Genomic DNA, 25,408 nt, shown 5'->3' on the forward strand with positions numbered 1-25,408 from the left:
AGTGACAGAAACTCCAAAGTAGACTGTATTTTAGATAAATCTCAACCCATCTAAGCAGTTAAATAATGCATTGACCAAAACAGCTATTGTGATTATATCTATAATTTAATCACTACAGTATGTTATTTAATTTAGGTTTCCTTAAGCAAATTGTTAATTCAGCCATGTTAAAAAAGGAAGAAAACTACATACATTTATGGGAGTTCAAGGCTATTTCCACAGTTATCTCATTTTTTTTTATTTTATTTGTTTTTATAAGTTGCAGTAAGTACCATTATAGTAGTACAGCTAAGCGGTTGTTTTACACCACTGCTGTTACACTATGCTGGTTGTTCATTCTTACGATCTATGCAATACTGGTCTCCTCAGTATTGGAGGACAAGCACAGCAGATATGCTGATATGCTACCTGTTTGGGTCCAGAGCATGCAAAGGAGGCAGTCATCAACCGCAACTCTTGTGAGTTCTGCACGTCCTTTTCTAAGCACACACTGGAAAAGCGAATGTCTCGCAGCTCTGTGGAGCGATCTTCGTCCATCCTGCCTGGATAGGGCTCCTCTAGCACTCCTTCACCTCCTCCTACTCCCCCTCCTAAGAAGGTCTAAAAGATCAGATAGCTCTGAACAGCTGGATAAGTTCTGGGCGGTGGGCTCCCAGCAGGGCACCGTGTTAGCCGAGCTACTGTGTGAGTGCACCGCTCCACCTACTCCCATTGCGCCTTTGTAGCAGTGGACGCAGAATGGCAGCAAGTGGATCTCTATTTATTGCCACCTCTGAGGAGAAGGATGACCAAGAGTTCTTATCTGAGGAGTGAAACTCAGATAACACAATACCAGTGGCGCAGCTTTCCTTATCAGCTGAGCTTTTGCAGGTGAATAAGAGGGCCACTGAAACCTTACAAGTTCCATGGCTGGTAGATGAGATTCAATAGTAATCCCACTCCTTCTCGGGTGTCTCCAACAGGGCACCCTTACTTTCTTTTTCAGGTCCATCCATCCTGGGGTCACCTGGCTACAGCACCTGCTGTTTCTCGTTCCTTGGGGACGCTGTATAGCGTATATAATGCAGAGAAACTCGTCTTGGCTAACTTTCTTCCAGCAGATGTCGCTATTGCCTCGCTGGTGCAAGCACCAAAAACTAGCTACCTGACCGAATAAGCAGTGCATGGTTTCAGAGAACATTCTCAAGCGGGCTTACTCAGCCGGTGCGTTTGCCGCACATCTGAGTAATTACAACAGCATCTTGGTAGCATACCAGAACTGCTTGTTAAGGTCTCAGAGCCACCCAGAGCCACCAACTCTTGAAGAGCTGTGATTGGATCATAAGAATCTGCTCCGTATCTCTAAGTTGAACGGGCAGGCAGTGGGCAGGAACCTTGTTGCTTTAGTAGCAGCTAGAAGACAGCTGCTACTGACATTACACCGGGATATACCTTTGGCCCTGCGGTGGATGACATGCTGCTAAGCCCCCCTCCACTCGCTCCGCTGCTTCCTAAGCGGCCTCCTCCAGTAAGCAGCCAAGCAGCAAACTGGAGGCCAAGGTTCCAACAACCTCAGAGACCGACACAGCCGGCTCCTGTGGGAGTTTTCACAACCGACCCACTTCTGCGCAAAGGGGAAACTTTATGTTTCGCTGGCAAGCACAAAGGCAAAAGCCTCAGGCTAAGCCCTAGGCAAAGCAGTAGCCCTAGCAATTTGCTGCCGTAGGCCCAGAGCCCCTTTTCAGGGAGTCACCTGGAGTACTGGTGTCAATGCACCACTGACACCTGGGTGATAAATACTGTACAGAATGGCTATTCTCTACAATTCAAAAATGGTCCCACTCCCTTTTGGGGTGTGACTTTAATGTTAGTCATCGACCCGTGAGATACAGTGGTGCTTTGTCAGGAGGTGACAGTCCTGCTACAAAAGTAGGCTGTTTGCATAGTGAATCATCTTCATTTGGAAGAAGGTTTCTACTCCAGGTACTTCCTGGTTCCCAAGCAGGATGGTGGCTTCAGGTCTATCCTCAATCTTAGACAGGTCAACCTTTATCTGAGCCGAGAGACATCAGAGTACTCAATTACCTGGGCTCATTTGTGCTCAGCCTCCTGTGCAGGCAGGCTCGCACAGAACTCATCACCAACTACCTTCATCAGTTGGGCATGCCGGTGAATCATGCAAACACCCTCGCAGTCAGCCTCCTATTAGGGAGTGCGCCTGGATTCCAGGTCCATGCTGACCACTCTGTTGGATGAAAGAGTGCAGAGAATAGATGCTTGTCTGAAGCATTTTCAGCTGAACAAAAAGCTCACACTGCTGACGCTTTAGTGGCTTCTGGGCTTAATAGCAGCAGCTTCCCAGACCCTTCTTTGGGTCTTCTGCACAAGTGCTCTCTCCAAGCCTGGTTCAACAGCAGGCTTTTTCAGCCCCCATTGAACCCAGGCCACCTGCTGACAGTGTCTCAGCACTATCTGAGGTACTTTCACTGCTTGGCAGATTCACCAGAAGGGAAGTTATCATGGATATGTCTAGCCTTGGCTGAGGTGCAGTGCGGAATGGCAGGTGAGTGCATGGGGCATGGAAACCCCCGTGGCAGGGTCTCCATATTTTGAAGCTGCAGGCAGTGTTTCTACCCATGAGGTAATGGTTACATTTCCTACTTGACAGGGAACGTTAGGTTATTATCACATAACCCTGGTTCCCTGAAATAGAAATGTAACTATTAACCTTCAAGGTCGCTGCATCAATGATTACAGCAGTCTTGAAGGAAAAATGATGATGAGATCTGTGCACACAGTCTATTTATGCCCCCAGGGGTGGGCATGACTGTGTCACAGGATTTGACGAGCAGTCTTTGTTATATCTATTCAGGTTACAGAGTCTTTAGGGATAAATACCCATGAGGTAATGGTTACAGTTCTATTTCAGGGAACCAGAGTTATGATAATAACCTAACGTTCTTGCAACTTCTCAGAATGCACATGTGTTTTGGTTTTAGTTTTAATCTACCCACCAGGATGCATTTCAAAACTGAAAATTACTGCTTTAGCTGTTTTGAAAACACAATGAAACTAATGAGATAAGCCTTTGTCAATAGGGACTACATTGTCCTATCCAGGTATAAAATATTCAACCAATCTGCAAATCGGCACTAATATAACCTGTCATTGCATTTGCCCTATGCTTTGTTGTTGCACTTTTGAGTGGGTCTTTTATGTGCACAGTGTTGCTTAGACATTAAGCCCTGAAGCAGTATATGCTAGGGAAGTTACATCTCTTCCTACAAAAGTTCTGTAGAACACAAGCAAAAATATGCAAATCTTAATACAAATCTAAATACATTAATCTTCTTAATACAAACCAGAATTCGTCAGAATAGTATATTCTGAATATACAGAATATAATTTTGTATAGTGTTTTTTAAAGAACTAAAGTTCACTGACAGGTACTGTATACAGTGCTCCCTCACTATAAGGCTCTCGATTATAACGTGCCTTGGATATAACGCTCCTACAGCATGTCCCCCAATTCCCTATACTAATGATTCATGCAATATTTTTACAGTAAATACAGAACTGGTGTTGGTCAAACTATAAACAGCTTCTCAGTCTAACTTCCATTTCTATCTTTCCCTTTTGATACAGTATCTGAACTGAAGAAAAGCTGCTCTGGCACTTTATAACACAGACTTCTTATTCAGCACTCATTTTATAACTAAATAAATATTAGGCCTATTATGTGGTTATCTTTCCTAATGTAGTTACTTTTTTGCTGTGAGAGGAGCTGTGGCTTTCTTTGGAAGACAAGACGCTTCAGCTTCACTTCAGCCCGACTTCGGCAGCCGAACCTGGGGTGATCCTATTCACTCTTCCCCTCTCCCAACCCTCTCTTCTTCTTGCTCTTGGTTTGCTTGTCTGTCTCTGCGAACTGAACTCCCGACCGTCATTTAGCCAGGTTATTTATAGTTTAAAAGCTGCTAATTAAAATGATCCACAAATGGGAATGTTACCTTTTTTTTTTTTATTATTTTGTAAAATATAGCATTGATTAGATGATGCTTTATGCATGGCACGGAAAGTTACATTTTTGCTTCAATATATGTGCATTATAGAGATAGAGTTATTTTATTTTGTATTTTAGTCAGATGTGTGTTGTTATGTGTCTCATGGCGCCCCCAACCCCCTCCCCCATTTATAACGCTCTTCAGTTACAACGCTCATATTGTGTGTCCCCTGAGACTCGTGTTATAGCAAAGGAGCATGGTATTTCCTCAATAAAAATAAGTAGTATATAAATAGGAAACAAAAAGTATAAAGTAACAAAAAAATTTAAACGCTAGGAATGTACTTGTGACACGTCACTACCTGCAGCTCTCTCTCTTCTGGGTGGGTCCTCAGGAGGAAGGAACGTGTGCAATAGATTTAGAATTAAAAACAAAACCGAAAGTAAAAAGGAAGGAAAATAAACAAATTCTACTAGTGTTGGGAATCACCAGCACAGTACTTGTTTTATGCTCGAGGCTTTTGATTTTCACTCTTTGAGCAAGTGTTTTTGTTCAACCTTTTTATTTGATTTTTGTTTAAGAAAAATAGCTCCGCAGTTTGCTTTGCACCAGAGTAGTACTTGAGTCTGTGTTTCAGTTCCTGCTTCTGGCCTGACGTCACTACCGACCTCAGCCATCCTGCCACAGTACTAGATTATGAACCATTTAAAAACGACACTCAAAGAGGCACAGGGACATGAAATGGGTTCAGAATTGGTAGTAATAATCCAATTTAATGAACAAACTGTACTTGAGTAAGCAGTGAACAGAACAATGAAAGTGTTCTTAGCCTTGATTGTCCTTCCATGGGAGACTTGGTCTATTGTCTTCATTGCTGAGATGTTGGCTGAGGTACAGCATAACTAGCTAGAGGATGTGATAGTAGAACAGTTCCAGAGCCCTGTTATCTCTATTTACCCAACACTACATTCCCTTTCATAAAAGTCTACAGTCTTTTTCTTGGTGCCCAAGACAAATAGAGCTGCATTGCAGTGTTCAAGCTGTACAATAATGAGATTACTTAGGCAATGTTTCTAAGTCAACCAAGTGTAAGCTGTTTTATTGTACTGTTCAGTAGTGTGGTCTGCACTGCTGATAATCTCATCAACTACTGTGTAGATGAATTTCAAATGTGGAAGGTAGGTACAGTAGCAAGGGAAAAAGGTATGTTTGCTGGTTGAAGTCATAGTTCATCTCATCAAGCGTCAGCGGCCCTTTTATGTCAAGGGGCCACACAAGTTAATTTGCAACAATAGCCCATTGTTTGCATCATTATTTTTTGATGAAGTTTTCTGTAACTAGTCTGTAAATATCAGACTGATAAGGTTATTCTTTTGTTTTTAAGCACTCATACAAAAACAGATATCAGTGTCACTGAAATAATACCAAGATCAGTTTTTATTGCTGCTTTGGTTGTGCAGATTATATAATTAGAGAAATACATTTGTCACAGATAGCCGTTCTACCTCAGCTGTCTTGTTTGCCAGTGATGAAGATCAGTAAGATGTGACAGTTCCCACTGGTAATTAAGTACCGTACTAAATCTTACTAGCTCCATTTGGTTCCAGAAAAATTGGAAGACATTAGTTTGCATTTAGATGGAAGCTCACCCAATTATTAATCTGTGACAATAAATACCAAGTTGCAAGAAGGGTTTGAAATAGACATGACAGAAACAAAAAGACTACTGATCTGCTTTATGATCCATGTTATGTCTGTTTTCTGACACAAATCAATCACACTTCCAGACAATGGATTGGTAGAAAGATGCATATTTACAGCACAAATATACAATGCCTCTGGAAAGTTTTATTTAATGCCACCATAGAGATACATAAGGCAGGTGCTGTATTTTGTGACTTTGTAAATCCCATTAGTAATGGCATCACCAAGATTTTGATTTAATCCAGACCCAAATCATTTTGTCTGTTGTGTGAGATCCTTATTCCAGTCATGTGTGGCTGTGACCATTCTACTACAGGCCCCTCCTGGTCTGCGCAAATGGTCTGAGAAATTCTAGGTTGCTTCAATGCTTGGGAAAGTTTGTGGTGGAATGTAGCATACAGTATATCTATAGAGGCCTCTATTACAAGTATATCTTTGCGTTAATGATTTGCCTTTGAAATAAGGATTTTTATTTAATAGTTAAAAACTTATTTCCAAAAAAGGATAACAATATATGTATACAGATTGAATTCAAGTACTGAAAAGAACAATTAACTGAATTGTAATGAATTCGGGATATTGTGTTTTTTATGTATGGGTGGATGCATTTAATGCAATGGGCAGCACTGATATTGGAAGGTTTATGTTCCTGTATCTGAAAGTGAGACATAGAGATAGATAGATAGATGGGGAATCAATCTGCTTAGATCCAGGTGACGCCTCGTATTAAAGCGAATTCTACATGTATATAAAATTGAAGGAAGGTTAATCCCATTACCCTGCTTTAATGTTTATAAGCAACCTGGGGTCCATTTGGATCCAGTGTGCTTTAGTATCAGTTATTATGTAGATCTAGTGACTTGATTTTTGTTTAATTTTAGGTAGTTGTCAGTCATCCATCCTGTTACACTATGTAGAGGATAATTCTAGTCCAGGTAGCCTGGTTGAATTTCTCAAATAGTTTTAGGTTTGGGGTCCGTATGGACGCCAGGCGCAGTGTATCGGCAGACCCAACCCTCTCGCATGAATATCTTAGGCACCGTAATAGCTAGCTTACTTGTTTGAAAGTACAGAATTAGAGCTTTCCAATGACCAAAACCGAAACTAAGGATTGAGTCATGTGACATGAGTCAGCTCCTAAGTTTCGTTTGTTGCCTAGTACTCGGTCGCTTCAACACATCGTTTGGGTTTTAACGTCATTTAAAATCACAGGCTTTGCTCTTTCTTTTGATGTCAGGGATGCCCATATGCATATTTTCTACCACCTCCTCATTCAGTGCTCAAGTGCCTATAACTCAAAAATGGAAAGAGCTAGGAATACTCTCAATATACCAAGTGAAAGAGGAGGCTTTGGACTTTCCAATGCTATCTCATGTGACATGTTACTAGAATAAACTACAGCGTCCAGAATACAGTGGTGCCTTCACTTGCTGGGAGAAAGCTGGTTGCATTGGGCGTCTTATCCATAGCATAAACAACACATTATACCACATTCTCATTCATCCATTTACTCCAATTGTTAGTTATATGTTGTTTTATTGCTGGGGTCCGATTGAACCACAGGTTACCAGGAAAGTGAGTTTTCCAACATGTCCTTATGAGGGTTAATCTATAAACATGAATGTGGCAGAGCAAAGCTCTGCCCTTTAAATTGACAGGGATGGGGTTAACTTCCCCTACCTGCCTGGGTTTATTATGTTCAGGTGGCTGGGGTTGATTAGGTTGATTAACGATCAATCAGCGCCCAGCCACCTGATATAAAAGGAGGCCTCTGCTTCTCATTTGGAGAGAGGGAGCTGAGGAAGCAGGTTAGTTTTTTTTTGGTTGTTTGGAAAGTTTGAATCCAGTGAAGGCATTGCCCAGCCTGGAAGTTGTTATTTTTGTAAATTTTTGCTTTTTGTCTTTCTTTGTGTTTAAATTGTTTTGTTTTGGCCCTTGTGCCCTTTCATTTTTGTGTTTATTTATAATAAAATAGTTATTTTTTTGAACTGCAGTCTGTCTCTGGGCCTCTTTCCACTCGCCAGCCTGCCACAATGAACAACATGGAATGCTAAATATCTAGATCCCAAAGCCAAGTACATCCGAAATATTGTTCCCAGTGCACTATTTGTAATGTTTTATTTTGCTAATTCTCTATGTAGGATGTGGTTTATTAAAAAAAAAAAAAAAACAGAAACTAGGAACACATGATGTCTTTCTAAATTTATAGTCATAATTCTTGTTTGTTCCAGACCTATACTAAATTTTTGCTAACAGATCATTTTTGGAGATAAGAATGCTAAGTACTGAAACACTATATTGTGTGTTTAAACTGTGTTTTAAAATGTGTATACTTCTTTTTTTAACATTATTTTTATTTGTAACATATAATACCAAACTGTTTATTTTGAATCTTACTTTCTTTTTACTGTATTTCTCAATACAAATGTATTTTATGTGGACTTTGTTTTGTTTTGTACAGTGCTTTTGAGATAAAATGTTTTGCTTGAAAGGCACTATAAAGAAAAAAAAGATTTTAACACTTAACAACCAAGTGTGTTAGGTCATTACAGTAATAATAAATAAGATAATTATTTCTTAATAGAGAATTGCTATTCTGTTTAGTGTTTCTCATTTACATAAACAAACTTTACTTGTGTTTAATCATTTGTGGTTATATAAATGTGTTTTTTTTTTTTTTTTTTTAAATACAGTAATTATTAAAATAATATGGTAACAATTGATCATAATAAATACTGTGTAGCATTAGTAGAAGTGCCATCCACAATTTAAAGCCATATTTTGTTGGTTTCTTGACTGACATTAATTGTGAGGTTTTATTGTAATCACAATTCATTTTGTAAATATAGTCATTAGGCATTCCGTGAGGGAAGTCACAGCTGTTTCAACTGCTAATGTGGCTTGTGACCTCTGATGGCTGGTATATTATGATCATGTGACTTTCAGGCTTCCTGATGATAACAACATGATGGTTTTAGAAATACTAAAAGAAACAATAAATTCAATTGCTTGACCTATATGTTTTTTTCAATATCTTCTTGTGGAAACACTATTGAGTGTTCTGTAGTTATGGATGTTACAGCTGTAGTCTATTAATCGTTATGTCGTTAGATTGTGGATATCAATCGATGTGGCTTTTTAGGGTTCTGTTGTATAAAGATGGTTCACAGCTGCTCTTTCATTTATTTAAGTTCCATTCCGGGTATTGCCTGTTTATATTTTAAAACCATTAGTATTCATATTAAATTGTTTATATGCATACAAAACAATACAATACATGCTTATTAATACTATTGTTTTCCATATAAGCAGAAGGTCTGTTGAATATAAATACACTTTCTCTGCAAAACATTACTATGAATAAAGACATAACAAATCCCATCACCAGGATCATCGTTTATTAAAAATCTGCATTTGTGCCTACTCTGTTGCAGCCAATTGAACTGGTCACCTTGGCCCATAAGACCTCAGCACCTGTGTACTGTAGGTATATGCTCTTCAATATAACTTGACCCACACAAGAAGGGACTTAACAAGTCCTTTGCTTATCCTGTGGTTCTGTTTCAATATACAAGCAATTGATATCCTTTGAGGCCCTCTTAATACTATCAGCAACATGCTCATAGAGACTGACCCAGGTATATATATATATATCTATAATATATATATATATATATATATGAGAGAGAGAGAGAGAGATACCCAGTATAAAGTAGGATGCACAGTGTGCATTTGCTTTTATAACTAATTTAAAAGCATTAAAAATATACCTAAATCATATCTGGAATCTTTATAATAAAACAATTGATTGAAATAATTATAGATTTATTTTTTGGGTATATACGTTAGAATGGTGATATAAGAGCGTTAACTACATGAAAATGTACATCCATTTTAACCCAATCTTTTGATCTTAATTCATCCACTTCAGCCGTCTGCTACCAACAAGTGACCCACCGGCAAAATATGTGAAGAGTGCACTAATTAGACAGGCATGCAATGAGTCAGCAAAACCAAAGTTTAATAAGCAAGACTGTGAATAAAAAAGAGAAGTGACTTACCTCTCTCTCTCTCTCTCTCTCTCTCTCTCTCTCTCTCTCTCTCTCTCTCTCTCTCTCTCTCTCTCTCTCATTATCTTACTTACTACCTACTTACTGCAGGCCTAACAGTTTTGAAGTGCTTGCCTTAGATGGAGTGAGCACTGGAATACTTCAGTTCTGTACAGCCACAGAAAGCACTGACTGGCTTCGAGCAATATCAACAAACATCAGTGACCTAACACTTCAAAATGTAGGTGATGTGACATTTTTGTAACTGTCTGCATTCCATTACATTGCATTTTAAGTTGTACTGTAGAGTAAAACAATGTTGTTTATTAGTATTTATGTAAGAGTATGTTTAACTGGTAACTAAACTACAACTTGACCTTTAACAGTAGTTCATGACCATGCCATTGTATTTTATTTTCTAATATGAATGTAAAAATGAACACTAATGTCAGTTTTTGAATAAAGCAACCTCATTTAGTCTTGTTCATACAAATACAGTACAGCTTGTAATATTACAATCAGCTTTTTTTCTTTGACGTTGTCGTGCTAATGTTTTTGGGTCTTATTATATTAATCTGATGCTTTTTTCAGTGCAATCAACCTGATCTACCGTAAATGCTGTATGTGTTTTGAACAGTAACTTTGTTGATTTAGTATCTTTTCCAGCTTCCATGTTATTTTGTTGTCACTGTGCCACTTGCCTGTGAAATACCTGGTCCGTGTTGTCACAATTACTTATCAGTGAAAGTTTTGGCTAGTGACGTGTGGACTGTGAGAGATTATGGTGGTAATGTAGTAATGTGGCTGGAAAGATAACAGTAATCCCCACAGATCCAAAAATGTGTTTAAAGACACATGACATGCCCTGGATATTAAATTGGGTAGATTTTCTAAGTCTGGTGAAGTAATTTCAGGAAGCGTAAACTCTATTACCAGATGACCAGTTCCTGATATAAGTCAGAGAATCCACACCCACACAAACACACACTTTTTAGCCTTTGCACTTAATTGCCTGTCATTTCATTCTTCCCTCTCATGTAATTCTACCCTCTCACTGAATTATAATTGTACTTTTTTCTCAATAACTTGAAAAATGCTTTTGAAATATTTAATAACCCGTTATCTAGTTCTGCAAAATGCAATACGTTATATGCAAAAATTTAAAGCATGGTTTTAGTGGTTATTATTAATTTTCTCTGGTTAATAATGACAAGAATTTGTTTATTAAAGAACAATACTAGAAGAAAAAGCACGTTATTTTCTTTTCTTTGTGTGTATATATATATTGCGTCAGTGTTACCCATTAGTAATTAGCTTGTCAATTAGGGAACTGATTATTAAGGAGCCAATTAAGAAAGGGAATGCAGCTCTGCCTCCTTTCAGTTTCTTGTTGCAAACCAAGGCTTACCACTCCGACAGAGGCAGTCAGCCAAACAAAAAGTTGAGTTAGATGAGCTCCTCTTAATCCCATGTTGCATCACTCGAGTTGTGCATTTAAAAATAAGGATGTCACAGTAAAGCTTTATTTAGCTTCTGTTGTTGGTAATTGGATGTTAATGGGCTTGCAGTGTGTAAGAAATGAGACATGCTGGCATTAGTTTCTCAACTACCTGTAATAATTAGAAGAGAAAAAAACCTGCACCACAGCTGGCATTACATATTTAATTTTATTTACGTAAAAGTATAATTTTTGTTAAAAGACACATGTCCGCAGCAGTAATTACCAGAGGTTGTTCCATAAATCCCAAATTTTACAGATGTCATTATACTGTTCTGATCAATCAGGTTAAGTTATTCTGTTATGGTGACATTTTAGAATTCAGATGGATTGAAGATGATTCACAATGAAGAGTCAGATGAAACTCTGAAGTTAAATAAAATAAATGTTTTTGAACTTTTAGTACAGAACTCTAAATAGCACTGGCCTTCAGCAATGGTGTTGTAGGCACATTACCTCATTAAAGCTCCAGGCACAGTCATGCTAAACCAAGCAAAAGTGAAATGAGCACACACTTCAAAAATGGGAATATGGTATTTTTAATTCCTTGGAAGAGATTGTTGTTTACTTATATTCCCCAGGTCACTCTGTACGCCTCAGTCCTGTAGGTTCCATGGCTTTCTCCTCAATTGTAATACCTCTATAGAGATATTCAATTAAAATGAATATGGCTCTGCTTTCCCTAAACTTTCACACAGTCAAACAATAGCTCCTCTTAGACAGAAATAGATGCCAAGCTGATAGAACTAATGTTTTGCAAAGAAGCAAGACCTGTGCACATCCGAGACTCAAACAAAAAACTATTCCACAGCAACTGACTATTTAACAGACTTGCATGGTAAAACAGAATCTGCATAAAAAAATAAATAAATCAGAAATACTTTATACTCTAAGTTGAAGTAGTATGTATTTTTGGCCCTGCAATATAGGAGACTGACAGGCCATGAGGGTTTGCGTTTTTGGGCATTCCTCTAGGCAATGGGTAGGCTAAGTTTGAATTAGATGGCATGTATGGGCTAATGTCCTGTGGGTTGGCTCTTGTGAGTGACGGTGGTCCACTTATAGGTCAGCATCCATCTGGACAGATGGGCTCCACCAGGAATTGAGGCCAGCCAGGATTGGGAGCATACAGCTGTTAGGCTGACAGTGTTCTGTAATTGCCAAATATGATCTTATTTTTCTGACTTCCACACTATTATTGTATACCTTAAACTTATTTCATTAATGCAGTCTTGGAAGCTCTTTAAATTCAACCAGGTAACACCGTATTACTATTATAAAGTAATACAGTATATACTATATAAAATTTTTGTCAGTTTTTCGTTAAGTATATAAAAACTGCAAAGCAGTATGTAATTCAATATGTTAACATAACACTATTCAGCAGGTTTAATTTGACTTTAGAAAGCAAAATTAGTTAATTCTATAGCATACCTGTGAATATTGAATTTTCAAAATAAGGGAGCTTTTGTAAACTGAAATGTTATGCCTCACTTCAGCAAAACTTCAGCATACAGTGCTCCTTCTAATTGTTTTTAAAAAGGAAACATATCAAACTGAAAAACAACTATGAGATGATTCACAATCCGATTCTCTCTGGTCCCTGTGGTTCTTGTTGTACTGTAGTTGTTGGTGTCTGATTTGGCAGCGGCCAATACTATGTAAACAGGCCACTGTCGTACACAATTGGTGTTGTTACTTTCATCACACAACAAACCTAAATGCTGTCTGCACATTGACCTTGTCATCAAAGGACGAGCTATGGCACCTACTGTATAGTGAGAAAAAAAAAAACAAACAAAAAACCCTCTATTCAGTAAGTCCATCATAAAAATAATAATTTAAAAAAAAAGCCAGACTAAACAACAATGTGGTATTGCAACATTATTCATTACACTGCACAATAATACCACTGTCAGTAACATTTCATTGTCAACTATCATCTATTTCAAATGATACATTGCTGCTGTATATAAACACGTTATCAATCGATCTGAATTTCTAAAGCAATGTTAATGCTGAAATTGTAACAGAAGCACCTTTCACTATTTGTTGTCTTTTCTGCAGAACAATTTGCAATTTGTCTGTCTAGGAACACGTCTGCTTTAGACACACGATGTAAAGGTCTCTGCATATGTAAATGTCTTGATCTCCATTTTTTTTTGGAGTGTAACTGGCCATTTGGTGTTTTTGTGATCTCTAGTGCTTACCACAAACATCATCATTCTTGCTCCCACCGTTAAGGCACACATAATAATTGCCTACTCTGGCATGCTCCTGTCGTTTCTTCCTCACCAACATACGCAGAATTTGGCCCTTCCTCACCGACTACTCCACCAGGCTCCTAGTTCAATCCCTCGCACTGTCCTGCCTTGACTACTGCAACTCCCTCTTGGCCAGCCTCCCTGCCTCTGCTATCCGTCTGCTCCAGCTCATCCAAAACTCTGCTGCTCACCTTGTCTTTTCCCTTCTGCATTTCTCCCATGCTACACCGCTGCACCGATCCCTGAAATGGATCCCTATCGCTGCTCGCATCCAATTCAAAACTGTTGTACTCGTTTATTGCTGTCGTGAACTTTCTGCTCCATTCTATCTCCAGACTATCATTTCTCCCTACACCCCCGCTCGCCCTCCTCCACCTCTGGCAGACTAGCTGTACCCCACTCCGCTTCCGAGCCCTCTCCTTCTCCACCCTTGCCCCTCAGTGGTGGAATGACCTACCCATGGATATCAGGACTGCTCAGTCCCTGACACCTTCCAGTGCCTCCTCAAGACACACCTGTACAGACAGCATCTCTAAACACCACAACTTTTGATCATACTGTTCTATATGGCACCCATTTGTACCAGTGCTTGAATCAGCTTGCAACTGCACTGAACTGCTCGCATTCAACTATTGCTCCTAACTATAACTACTTACCATGTCTTGCATTTAATTTTATTCTTATAGGTAACCATACTCACTGTTTTTTTTTTTTTTTTTTTTTTATTGAAATCATTTTATTTGAAATCATTCTCATCCATTTATCATACTTACTACCTGTTCTTACTGGACTCTACTCATATAAGCAATTATTTACTCCAAGTATCAACTGCTCTTAGTTAACTCACTCTTACTTATAATTTACTGTACTTTTTTGCTCTTACTTGAATTTGATCTTATTGTACTTTCATATCTGCTCTTACCTGTATTATGATATTCTGTAATGTGATATTTTATAATGTGATAACTTGCAATGTGATATTTTATAAGGCAATACTTTGTACTGTGATACTTCGTAACAATTGTAAGTTACCCTGGATAAGAGCATCTGCTAAGAAATAAATAATAATAATAACAATGCTTACCACAGGGCTCCCCTGCATCCTAAACCCTGCTAGGTACAGACAGGGATTGCTGTAACCACTGCACAGACCATACATGACTTTTGCAGAATTAGTGGTTTGCCAACAGTAGTTTTGAGTAAAATACAGGAGGAAATCTGCCCCTGGAGTTTTCTGGGAAAAGTGACCAAAAATGTGAGAATCCGAGCACATAAGGGAGAGTTGACAAGTCTGCTATTGGATGATGCTAAACTTTTAGCCATAGCTGTACACTTGAACAGCAATCCATATGTGCTAATCTGAAATACAGTATGTAAGATGTTTTATTTACCTTTTTCCAGATGAAAATGGCCAACAAGTGCTGTTCTCCTAATGACCAGGTAAGGATATTTCTCTATCCATTACAGACATATCAAAACATTACATTTCCCATTTTCCATGTAATGCTTTTATTGTTTTGTTAGACTTTTATGATGTTCAATTTAGTTATGGAGGATCCTTAGAGGAGGCAAGGGAGCCAGTGCCTCAAAATTTCAAAGTATAAAAAACAATATACAGTTGTAATCAAAAGTTTCATACCCCAATGGAAATTCCATACATTTCTTGAAAAAGTTTTGCTTTTTGGACGAGGAAAACAAGTTACAAGAAATTACATTTACATCTACAATTATCTATTTCAGCAATTGTTTTGTGAAAACTCCAAAAATGCTAATTCAAAAATATTCATACCCTTTGATGATATGATAGTATTGTCTGCAAGGTGCTAGAAATTTCAATATGATAATGCAGAACCTAATACTAAAAAAGTCATTCTTGGAAAGTATGAAAGGGTTAGGCATAGGATGATTGCTTTCACTACCAATAAGTCAATATGGAAAAAAGTAAAGTGCTATCTGAAGACCTTAGGCAGAAAATGAAATATTGTCATAAAGCTGGAGAAGGATACGAGAAGATTTCCAAGCATTTGAGTATCCCAATTTCAACTATTGTTTCTAATATCAAGAAGTACAAGACTCATGGTACTGTCACAGCGCCCCTCGATCTGGAAGAAAGAAAGTTCTTTCACCAAGAACAAGTAGAAGAATTGTGAGGATACGAATTCTGGTCAAAGGTTTTGTGGAGTGATGAAACAAAAATCAAGCTATTTGGTCACGCTGATAGTTGTTACATTTGGAGAAAGTCTGGTGAGGCGTACAAAGAAAACAACACCATACCTGCTGTCAAGCATGGGGATGGTAATATCCTTCTACAAGGCTGTTTTTCCTCTAATGGCACAGGACATTTAGTTCCTATACATGGTAAAATGGATTCCGTAGCATACCAAAAGATATAGGCCAATCATTTGAAACACCTCAGTTTGAAAACTTTGTTTAAAGCACAGCAGGATTTTCCAAAACGACAATGATCCAAAGCACACATCAAAATCTACTTCAGAATGGTTAAAGAAGAATAAAATCAAGGTTCTAAAATGGCCTAGTTAAAGTCTCGATCTAAATCTGAGTTGAAGAAGGCTCTGCACAAGTGAAGTCCTCAGAATTTGAATGAACTGGAACCATTTTTGTGATGAAGATTGGTCAAAAATCATTAAAGAATCATGCCAAAAGTCCAGGCTATTCTACTGCCGCTAGATGGGAGCTCCCAGGGGCTGGTGCACAATTTGCCAAGCGCCGCCAGGGGGGCGGGGGCTTAGGTCGGCCAGGTTGTCCTCGGCTCACCATGTACCAGCAACCTCTGTAGTCTGGCCGGACGTCTGTGAGCTTTCCTGTAAGCTGCCCAGAACTGCGTTGTCCTCCGACACTTTAGCTCTGTGGTGGCTGCACGGTGAGTCTGTAATGTGAAAAAAAGCAGTTGGCTGATGGTGGTAGTGGTGAGCTGAACCTAAAAAAAATGGGATATGCCAAATTGGGAGAAAATAATAAAAAATAATTGGCGATTACTAAATTAAAAAAAAAAATAGGTTATTATTGTTAAAGGTGCCTTAACTAGATATTAATTTCAAGGTCCTCGTCAGGGTATGAATTACTTTTGAATTAGCATTTTTTGCAAAAATAAATAAATAAAAAATGCTGAAATAAATAATTGCAGACATCTATTTCTTGTAACTTTTTTTCCTCACCCACAAAACAAAACTTTTGCTAGAAAAGATTATTCGTATAATTCGTTTTCAAGAAATTTCTAGAAATTCTAAATTTCCATTTGGGTATGTAGACTTTTGACTACAACTGTATACCCAGCACATGTGCGCGTGTATACATATATATTATATATATAATATATATATATATATCATATATATATATATTTCTAAGTGAAATAAACTTTGTATTCTTGGACTAACAAAGACCTGGAATTGTTTGGAACTAAAAAAACTCCGAATCTTGAGGACTGAAAAACTTCCAAAACGGTTTTTTCTTCTGCAGGTTATTCATATGGGGTGGGCCAGTGAAAGACTTCAAGGGACGGACTCTTCACAGCTGTACAATTTCAAGTTTCTGGCACTAAAGGGATCATCTTTCTACATTTTCAGCACCCCCCCGGTAAGCCTTTGTTGTTGTGTATTTACTGTTAACAATGTACAGAAATAGTAAAAAATAGTTAATTTTTTTGTAACCAGGATTATCAATTCCAAGTCTAAATCCACAGAAGTCGCTGTACTGTTCTACTAGATCATGTTTGTTTTTTCTGTTATGTTTACATTTTTAATCAATATGGATTGAAGGCAATTTACAATGAACAGTCAGATGAAATAAAATACTCTTAGTACAAGAACCACCATTACATATTTTCTAGTTATGGATAACTCGGCAGAGAAAAGTTGTTATGCCCATGTTAATTACTGTTGCTATAGAGAGTAAGTTTTTATTTTTATTTTTCTCAAGTGATACCAGAAGAATACAAAATATAAAAATCAGTAATGTTTATTTCTGAAAAAAATATATACGTTTTTTATTTTATTTTATTCCTATATGAAGTCAGATCAGATTATAAGCGAGGTCCGTAGCTTCATGGGTCAGATTCTCAAAACTACCCCTGGAATATAGATCTTTACATATATAATATATATATATATATATATATATATATATATATATAAGATATCTATTATATAGTATATATATATACTTATATCACCAAGGAGGGTAAATGTACAATCAAGTACATGAAGTTCAGTATGAAGGAACTTGAAAGTTTCACAGTCAGAACGGGACCTCTCTGACATGTTGTCAATCTCTATTAGTTATAGATAATGTATATTATATATATATATATATATATATATATATATATATATATATATATATTATATACATATATATATATATATATATATATATATATATAAATATGAAAAACTACACAAACTACATGAAAATGGGAAGAGCCACTATAATTCATTATAATTTCATCATCAACGACTTCAAAACAAAACAGGAGCCACATCAAGAAGACGAGAATTCGGTTGTCAGATTTGGACATGGTGACAGATTAATCGAATTTGCAGAGAACAAGAATGTATTCATCATGAACACCTTCCAGAAGAAACCTATCAGGAAATAGACATGGAGAAGACCCAACTGAGTCTCACATAATTATAACACATGAATTGACCACAGACTTTTAAGATGCAAAATACACCTAAACACAGCACTGGAGAGAGCAAAACTCGTGATGACGAAATCCAACGCAATCAACATAGAAATGTTCCAGAAGCAAAACTCGGTATTTCAACTGGAACTGAAGAATAGATTCAGCGCTCTTCAAGATCTGCAAAAGGATGAAGCAATCGAGGTAAACAAAATCTATGAGGAAGAGATGCAAGTAATTGCAGAAACAGCAAAAAACATCTCTGGAACACAGAGTACATAATGCAGCCAGAAGATCACACAAGAGAAAAAAGACCTCATGAAGAAAATAAGGGAATTGAAACAAACAGCAGCTTTGAAGTCAAAAATTGAATACATTGAGCTCCACAAGACAGTAAGTAAGCACATTACTGAGGATATACGATTGTTCAACTAGGGGTGGTAGAGAAAACTATTGAAAACAACCGAATCATGAAGAAATCAAAACAAAAACTAATCGTGGGGAAAAAACTGATTTTAGCAATCAAGCAAGAAGACTGTCATCAAGAACCACAAATTGATTTTGATAAGAGCCGAAGACTTTTATAGAAAATGATACCAAGATGAAAAGAGCAACATAGCAGATGACGAAGACGAGATGGGAAAAATACAACCCTAAGAAGAAGTTCCAGACGTTCTACTGGAAGAAGTGAAACATGCTATCAATCATATGAAGACAGAAAAGGTGCACAGAGAAGACTGCATAATGATTGACATCGTGAAAGAAGGAGGTGAAGAGCTGACAAAAATGCTGTACTTTTATTAAGCAAAAGAAAGTGCTAAACGACTGGAACACATCAGTGATTCTTTACATGAGAAAGGACATAAAGAAAACCTCAAGAACTACACACCTATTACTTAATAATCTATAATCTTTTTTTTAAACCAAGATACTCACCAACAGACTTCAAGATAAATTTGACTCGGCACAATCAAGTGAATAAGCAGGATTCAGGAGTGGATTTAGCACAATGGATCATCTTCAAGTTGTATGGCAAGTTATTCAAACTACCACTTTGCTTGGGATTCATCGACTATGAAAAAGCCTTTGACTCTGTTTACACAAGCTCTGTATTAAGCAATTTACAGTTCTAAAGGGAGAAGTCAGTTAGTGACCAAGCTCCACTGCGCCTGTCTCATATGTACCAAACAATATCATCCTATCAGTATGCACATACTATATTATATATTGTGACTTTGAAACTAAAGAATCAAAATACACATTGTTTATAAAATGTGAATAACAAGCAGACTTAAGGTTACCTAGTACCATGAACACGTATGCATAACAACCAGACTTAACGTAACAACAAGACTACACGTAACAATGAGACTACACAAAACAAGAAGACTACACGTAACAACGAGACTACACATAACAATGAGACTACACGTAACAACGAGACTACACATAACAATGAGACTACACGTAACAACGAGACTACACATAACAAGAAGACTACACGTAACAACGAGACTACACATAACAATGAGACTACACGTAACAACGAGACTACACATAACCAGACTACACGTAACAACGAGACTACACATAACAATGAGACTACACGTAACAACGAGACTACACGTAACGTAACAACGAGACTACACGTAACCAGACTACACGGAACAACGAGACTACACGTAACCAGACTACACGGAACAACGAGACTACATGTAACCAGACTACATGTAACAACAAGACTACATGCTCTACCAGTAACAGAAACAACACATTGAAAACATCTTAATGCAGAAAAATGTTCCTGAGCCAATGAAAAAACATGGTTTTGCTATTAGATCAATCCTTGATTGTCAGGCTTTTGACAGTAATGATCTGTATTAAAACAAGTCTGTGGCCGCACAAAGAGATAAGCCAAAGAAAAACCCCATTAAACAATTGTTCAGCAATTGTTATAGAGAATTTGGTTGAAAAAGAGGTGTTCTCTAAGCAAATTTCACTTTAATAACCTTCTACCTTTCTGGCGAAAGTTAAAATTGTGTTAAATACACTTCCTAACTTCTATTAATTTTAAGATTTGATTTAAGTTTAATCCTTTGGGTTTTAAAATTAAAATTCCATTAACATAAAAATCTTACTAAATTCCAAAACATCTCACAACTTTTACACTAACATCAGGTCAATAGAGCATAGCATATTCTATATGCTTAACACAAGGTTAAAGGCATATTCCCTAATCCATCTCCTACTTTTATTAGTTACAGTACCATTGCATCTGGTATGTAATTTCATTCCTATTATATTTTCTTCTCCTTTCAAATAGGTCAATGTCAGTCACTAGATTCCTCATCTTCGGTTATTCTCCTGCCTGAATCACACGTTCACTTTTCTATTTAACATGTGCATCATTCATCTTGTACCATTTTTCTTTCCTTTCTATAAATACCTTGTGTAAGATGGGAACATAGTCATTTTCCAATTGAAAACTGAAAAATTATGTTTGAAAGGGATTATTTATTTTTAACACAACTGCCACTTCTGTGTCCTATACACCCTCAACATATACTGTATGTACTGTTCTGTTGCAGCTAATAATATATTCCTGCATATAAAAATAACATATTGGGTTACATTTTCAAAGATTTTTATTCCAAATCGACATTAGCCTATTTTTTTTTGGTTTTGTTTTACAAAAAGGAGAATGTGCACAATAAAGTAACCAAGCCAAAAATTTCTTCATGATGCTTAGAAACACTATGTGTTTGTTTCAGTCTTAAAACTTCATCCCTACATCCTCAAAAGGGAACTCTGTCTCTAAGTTCAACTGTAATCATTAACCTTTCCCTGTAACACTGCCCTACATATACTTGCAGGGGAAAATACACATTCATTATTTATGACTTAGCCACTTGATTTTTGTAAATCAACAGTCACCATCAACCAGCTCTCCAGATGCACATGGTCAACATACTCATAAGTACGTTGCTGCACAGCAGTGGCATTTTATTAGACAGTAGGGCTATCTAACACTACCTTGATAAATCATAATGCAGTTACTATAGGTAGAGTCTTGCAGAACATGGGAAATAGAAGTGTGGAAATGGGAGATATTGCCAAATTTTTAGGTTTGATCTAATCAGTATTGAGGGATCTTACGGTATTCCTGTTACACTGTTTTATTGCATAAATGTTTCCATATTGTTATAACAAACTGATAATATATCATGGTATGTAACAAGGGAAGTGGTTTTGCTTCAGGATGAGGCAGAATATAGGCAGGAGATTGACAAATGATTGCTTTTTTTCTGTTTTAGAACAGTATGTAGCACAACAATGCTCCAGGCTTCAGTCACATCATAGCAAAAAATTACAAATAAATCATGAGATCATCTGATCACATAGTTAAACAAGCAAACAGGTATGGTGTTCAAATTTACAGCAGGCCCCTGCTGTGTTCAATATGAGATTACATGTAACCAGACATTAGAGGCTGACAAACTAAAAGCAAAAACTTGTACCTGTTTCAAATACAAAACTTTTACCTGTTTCAGAACAAAATGCAGCACATTTTTTACACTTGAGAAAAACATGTGTAGCTAGAATAATGTAGGCTATCTGCAGCCATTACCATGCACTGACAGCATCATCATAGCATCTGCACTGTGCCTTGTGAAAACTAGTCATGATATACTTACGCATAATGGGTTTCCTTGAAATTGAATAGGGACCAATGTTGTATGTGCAGTAACTTTGTTTTATACAAAATTGTATCCAAATTGAAGCACATTCTGCTTTTTGATGGCGATCATCATCAATTTACATCTAACGCAATAGGAATGAAGGTTGTATAGGTTCCATCTTGCATCACTGGATCTACTATTGTGAGAATGGTGAGGACTGGTGTTATGTGAGTATGATCTAGAGAGCAGAGATTTCTGTAAATCCTTGTGTGTCACTTAGTTAACCTGTGTGGCACCTGCAGATACATACTGTATATGTGTGAGTTATTTAAAGACGAGTACAAATGCTTTGAAAAAGTGGCTTCAACAATCACAGATATGAAGTTTGTTAAAAAATAATAGTTTGTGCTTTGTTACTATTATGAAAATGATTACAATATCACTCTGTTATATTTAAGAAAATAACATTTTGAAAGGTTGAGTTTGTATGGATTTGTTAAGAAGAAAATGCAACACTTACAAGTTTAAGACATAAAATAATGGAATAACAAAGGAATACATAGAAAAAATATTTCTTAACCAGGACAGACAGGACAGAGTTGTATAGGCTACCAAGCATTGATGCATGCTTTATTCCTCCCACCACAAAAGAGGCACATCTCTGGTTCAAAGAAATAAATTCATTTAATAATGCCCCGGGTGGTGCTTTCATCCGACAGATCTCTACCAGTTCTAAGAAAGAATTAATAGACACAATAAAATAAAATAAAATCTCTATGATTTGGACCTTTATAGCACTCATAATGCATTATGGATTTAAGAACTAAGGGACCAGGCTTTAAAACATGGAGAGATTGAAAATGAATTATAAATAAGAATACCCACCAAGTGAAAAAGTAAAGACCTGATGTGCTCCACAAGGTCAGAAACACTACTGACTTTGTACCTGGTACAACTCAATTAGGAGCACAGTTCCACTATCCCACCTACCTGTTTTTTCAGTCCAGTCAAAGCCAGACTGGTCACAGTTTAGTGTGGTATGAATTTATATTTCATATACAAAAAATTGATTTTCTTTGTACTAAGAGTAAAGTCTTCATTTTTTCTTATGCCAACAGTGCTGGTTCATGCCCATACAAATGCTAATATTTATATACTATTTTGTTATGCATTATTAATGTTTTTTATGCCATAATATTTGTAGAAACTAATTCAGTTCTAGACATAAATGTGGTATTTTCATGCAAATCATCTAGCAAAACACATGGAGCCATTTGGGATTGTAAGGGATTTTCAATAATGCTTTATTGGAAAGACATGTATTAGTGTCAATAATAATTGGAAATTGATAGAATGTATTAATCTGGTATATATTGTACGGTATATACTGTAGGTGAGTACCCAGAGAGATCCTGTTAACATACATGACATTTAATTATTAGTTTATACTTTGAGAGATTTCTATTTGATTTTTTTCAGGTCAGTACATTAGACTGGGTACGAGCGGAAACAATCTATAACCTCTGTGAGGTTCTCTTTAAGGTTCACAAGGTAGGTTCCAGCTACTAATCAATATTGCAATTTAATATCTTACTTGGGTTATTTAGCCCGTGTTTTTGACCAAATGCATTGGGATTTTATGACACGTTGATAAAACAGCAATATTCGATCCTCCAGCCACCCAGTAAGTACTAGAACGCCTTTGGTTGGTCTTGGTGGCATCAGTGGACAGCATTGGCAGCTTAACAATGCATTCCATGGTATTTTTGCAATAATAATTTTGTGATGAGGATGTGCTTGGTTGCACTTGAGGACAAGCTTTGATCAAGCAAGGGGTCTTATGTAACAGGTTCCCCCTAGCAGCTGATGTACTAACAGCTAGCTCTTTAGTTGAATGGTAGAATGTTCATGTACAGCACCCCTAGCTCTCTATTTAATTCAGTGAGCTGACTTTGCTTTGAGGATATTTTTGCAGTAAAGAAAAAGCTGCAAGCAAATCTGGAACAACTGACATTCCCTTTAAGAAAATTATAGCCTTTCTGATTGCTGTTGCTGTCATCTTTATAAAGGAAATTTTGCTCTTTACTGCCATTGCAACATTTGTTAATGCAGTATTTACAAATATGTACATTCAATTAACAATTGTTGCATATCTGATTGCATCGTTTCGTTATATTCATTAACTGTGATTTGGAACGTGGTTTCATTGACTTTGTGGTGCTGTGAAAAATACATATTTGTATTAATATTATTTTTTTTATTACATAGGCATACACCTTATACTTCATAATTTCTAGAAATAATTTAGTCCAACATTTTTCTGTCTCTGTTTGGAATATCCATGTGTTTCAAACGCACACAAATAGATGTGGCATTTATATTTAGAAAAACAGTTTTTGTTGGTTAGAAAGATCTTTTAGATCAGCACTAAAGTTTATGAAGCTGCATACTCCAGAACCATATCAATGTCATCCTATATAAAGCACTGTTTTAAGTTTATTTTTATTTGTTAATTTGTATTTGTACTATTTTGATGTTTTTGTAACCAAGGGATGTTAAAAAGAGGGCCTTACCGATTGGTGCCATTAAATGCCAGAATCAAATACAAATGTTTGAATACAAATGTTTTCCTCAGTATTCCAGGAGTAAAGCAGTTTGCCCAGAATTCAATTGGTCTGGTAGCCTTCCAGCTTCAGTATCCTAGAGGTGGATAATGTTGCATTGTAGGTGTTTCCAATACCCTAATAATCCCCCCCCCCCCCCAAAAAAAAAAAAAATTCTAAAAATGTATTAGCGAAATTTAAAAAAAAAAAAAAATGTAGTCATTAAAAATATTTCGAAGCCTACTCTGTACATGTTGTTTGTTAAGTAACTTGTTCACTCTGTGTTCATAAAGTTTATTTAAAGCCTCCTGGCTTTGTTAGAGAAGAGAGCACCATCCTGTCTTGTTTATGAGATGTTTGATTTCTACAGTATTTTTGCTATTGGTGTTGTGGTTACTGTATTGCCACTGACAGCAAACACTATTTATTTGTTTTGCTTTATTTGTTACATTTAAATAGATAAAATGAATGTACAGGACAGCGAGGAAGCAGACTTAGGCCCTGTCCACACAACATAACTGATCTCGAGAACCATACTCAAAAACATTTTTAAGTAATCCAGCTCAAAGCTTCCACCTTAAAGTACCATTTCATGTTTAGTCGGGCTTAATGCATCACATAGTTTGATTACGATTCCTAGCAGCGCAATGAACATTGGAAATTAATATGGTACTATCCCACCATGCACTGTGATTTATTTGAAATGTGTTATGCCCCATATTATCAGAGGTCCATATTGATAAAAAGGAATAAAAGTATTTTGGAAAAAGTAAATACAAACACACATGTAGGCCTTGAAGTTTTCGGGTTTTATTTTTAATCAGGTGGCATCCCTTTAAACAAGGTGAGCTGATTCTGTTTTCATAACTAAACTCAGAAGATATCTTGCCTGAGCCTAACTGTGGTCCCCTTAATTTTATTGACGTGAATTGTTCATCCCTGGTCCTACATTTAACTTGCATTTCATTTGTGTAGTTGCATA

General features: G+C 36.8%; 1 protein-coding gene across 1 annotated transcript in view; it reads left to right on the forward strand.

Moving 5' to 3' along the window:
• sntg2 (syntrophin, gamma 2) overlaps window positions 1-25,408 on the forward strand; it is a 129,799-nt gene that overhangs the window by 93,120 nt on the left and 11,271 nt on the right. The window contains exons 10-13 of the mRNA XM_041251563.1: window positions 9,848-9,977; window positions 14,900-14,938; window positions 16,979-17,095; window positions 23,303-23,374. Coding sequence (XP_041107497.1) covers window positions 9,848-9,977; window positions 14,900-14,938; window positions 16,979-17,095; window positions 23,303-23,374 — 358 coding nt within the window. The remainder of the gene's footprint in view (window positions 1-9,847; window positions 9,978-14,899; window positions 14,939-16,978; window positions 17,096-23,302; window positions 23,375-25,408) is intronic.

This window comes from Polyodon spathula, chromosome 6 (genome assembly GCF_017654505.1).
Source record: "Polyodon spathula isolate WHYD16114869_AA chromosome 6, ASM1765450v1, whole genome shotgun sequence".
NCBI classification, from domain to species: domain Eukaryota; kingdom Metazoa; phylum Chordata; class Actinopteri; order Acipenseriformes; family Polyodontidae; genus Polyodon; species Polyodon spathula.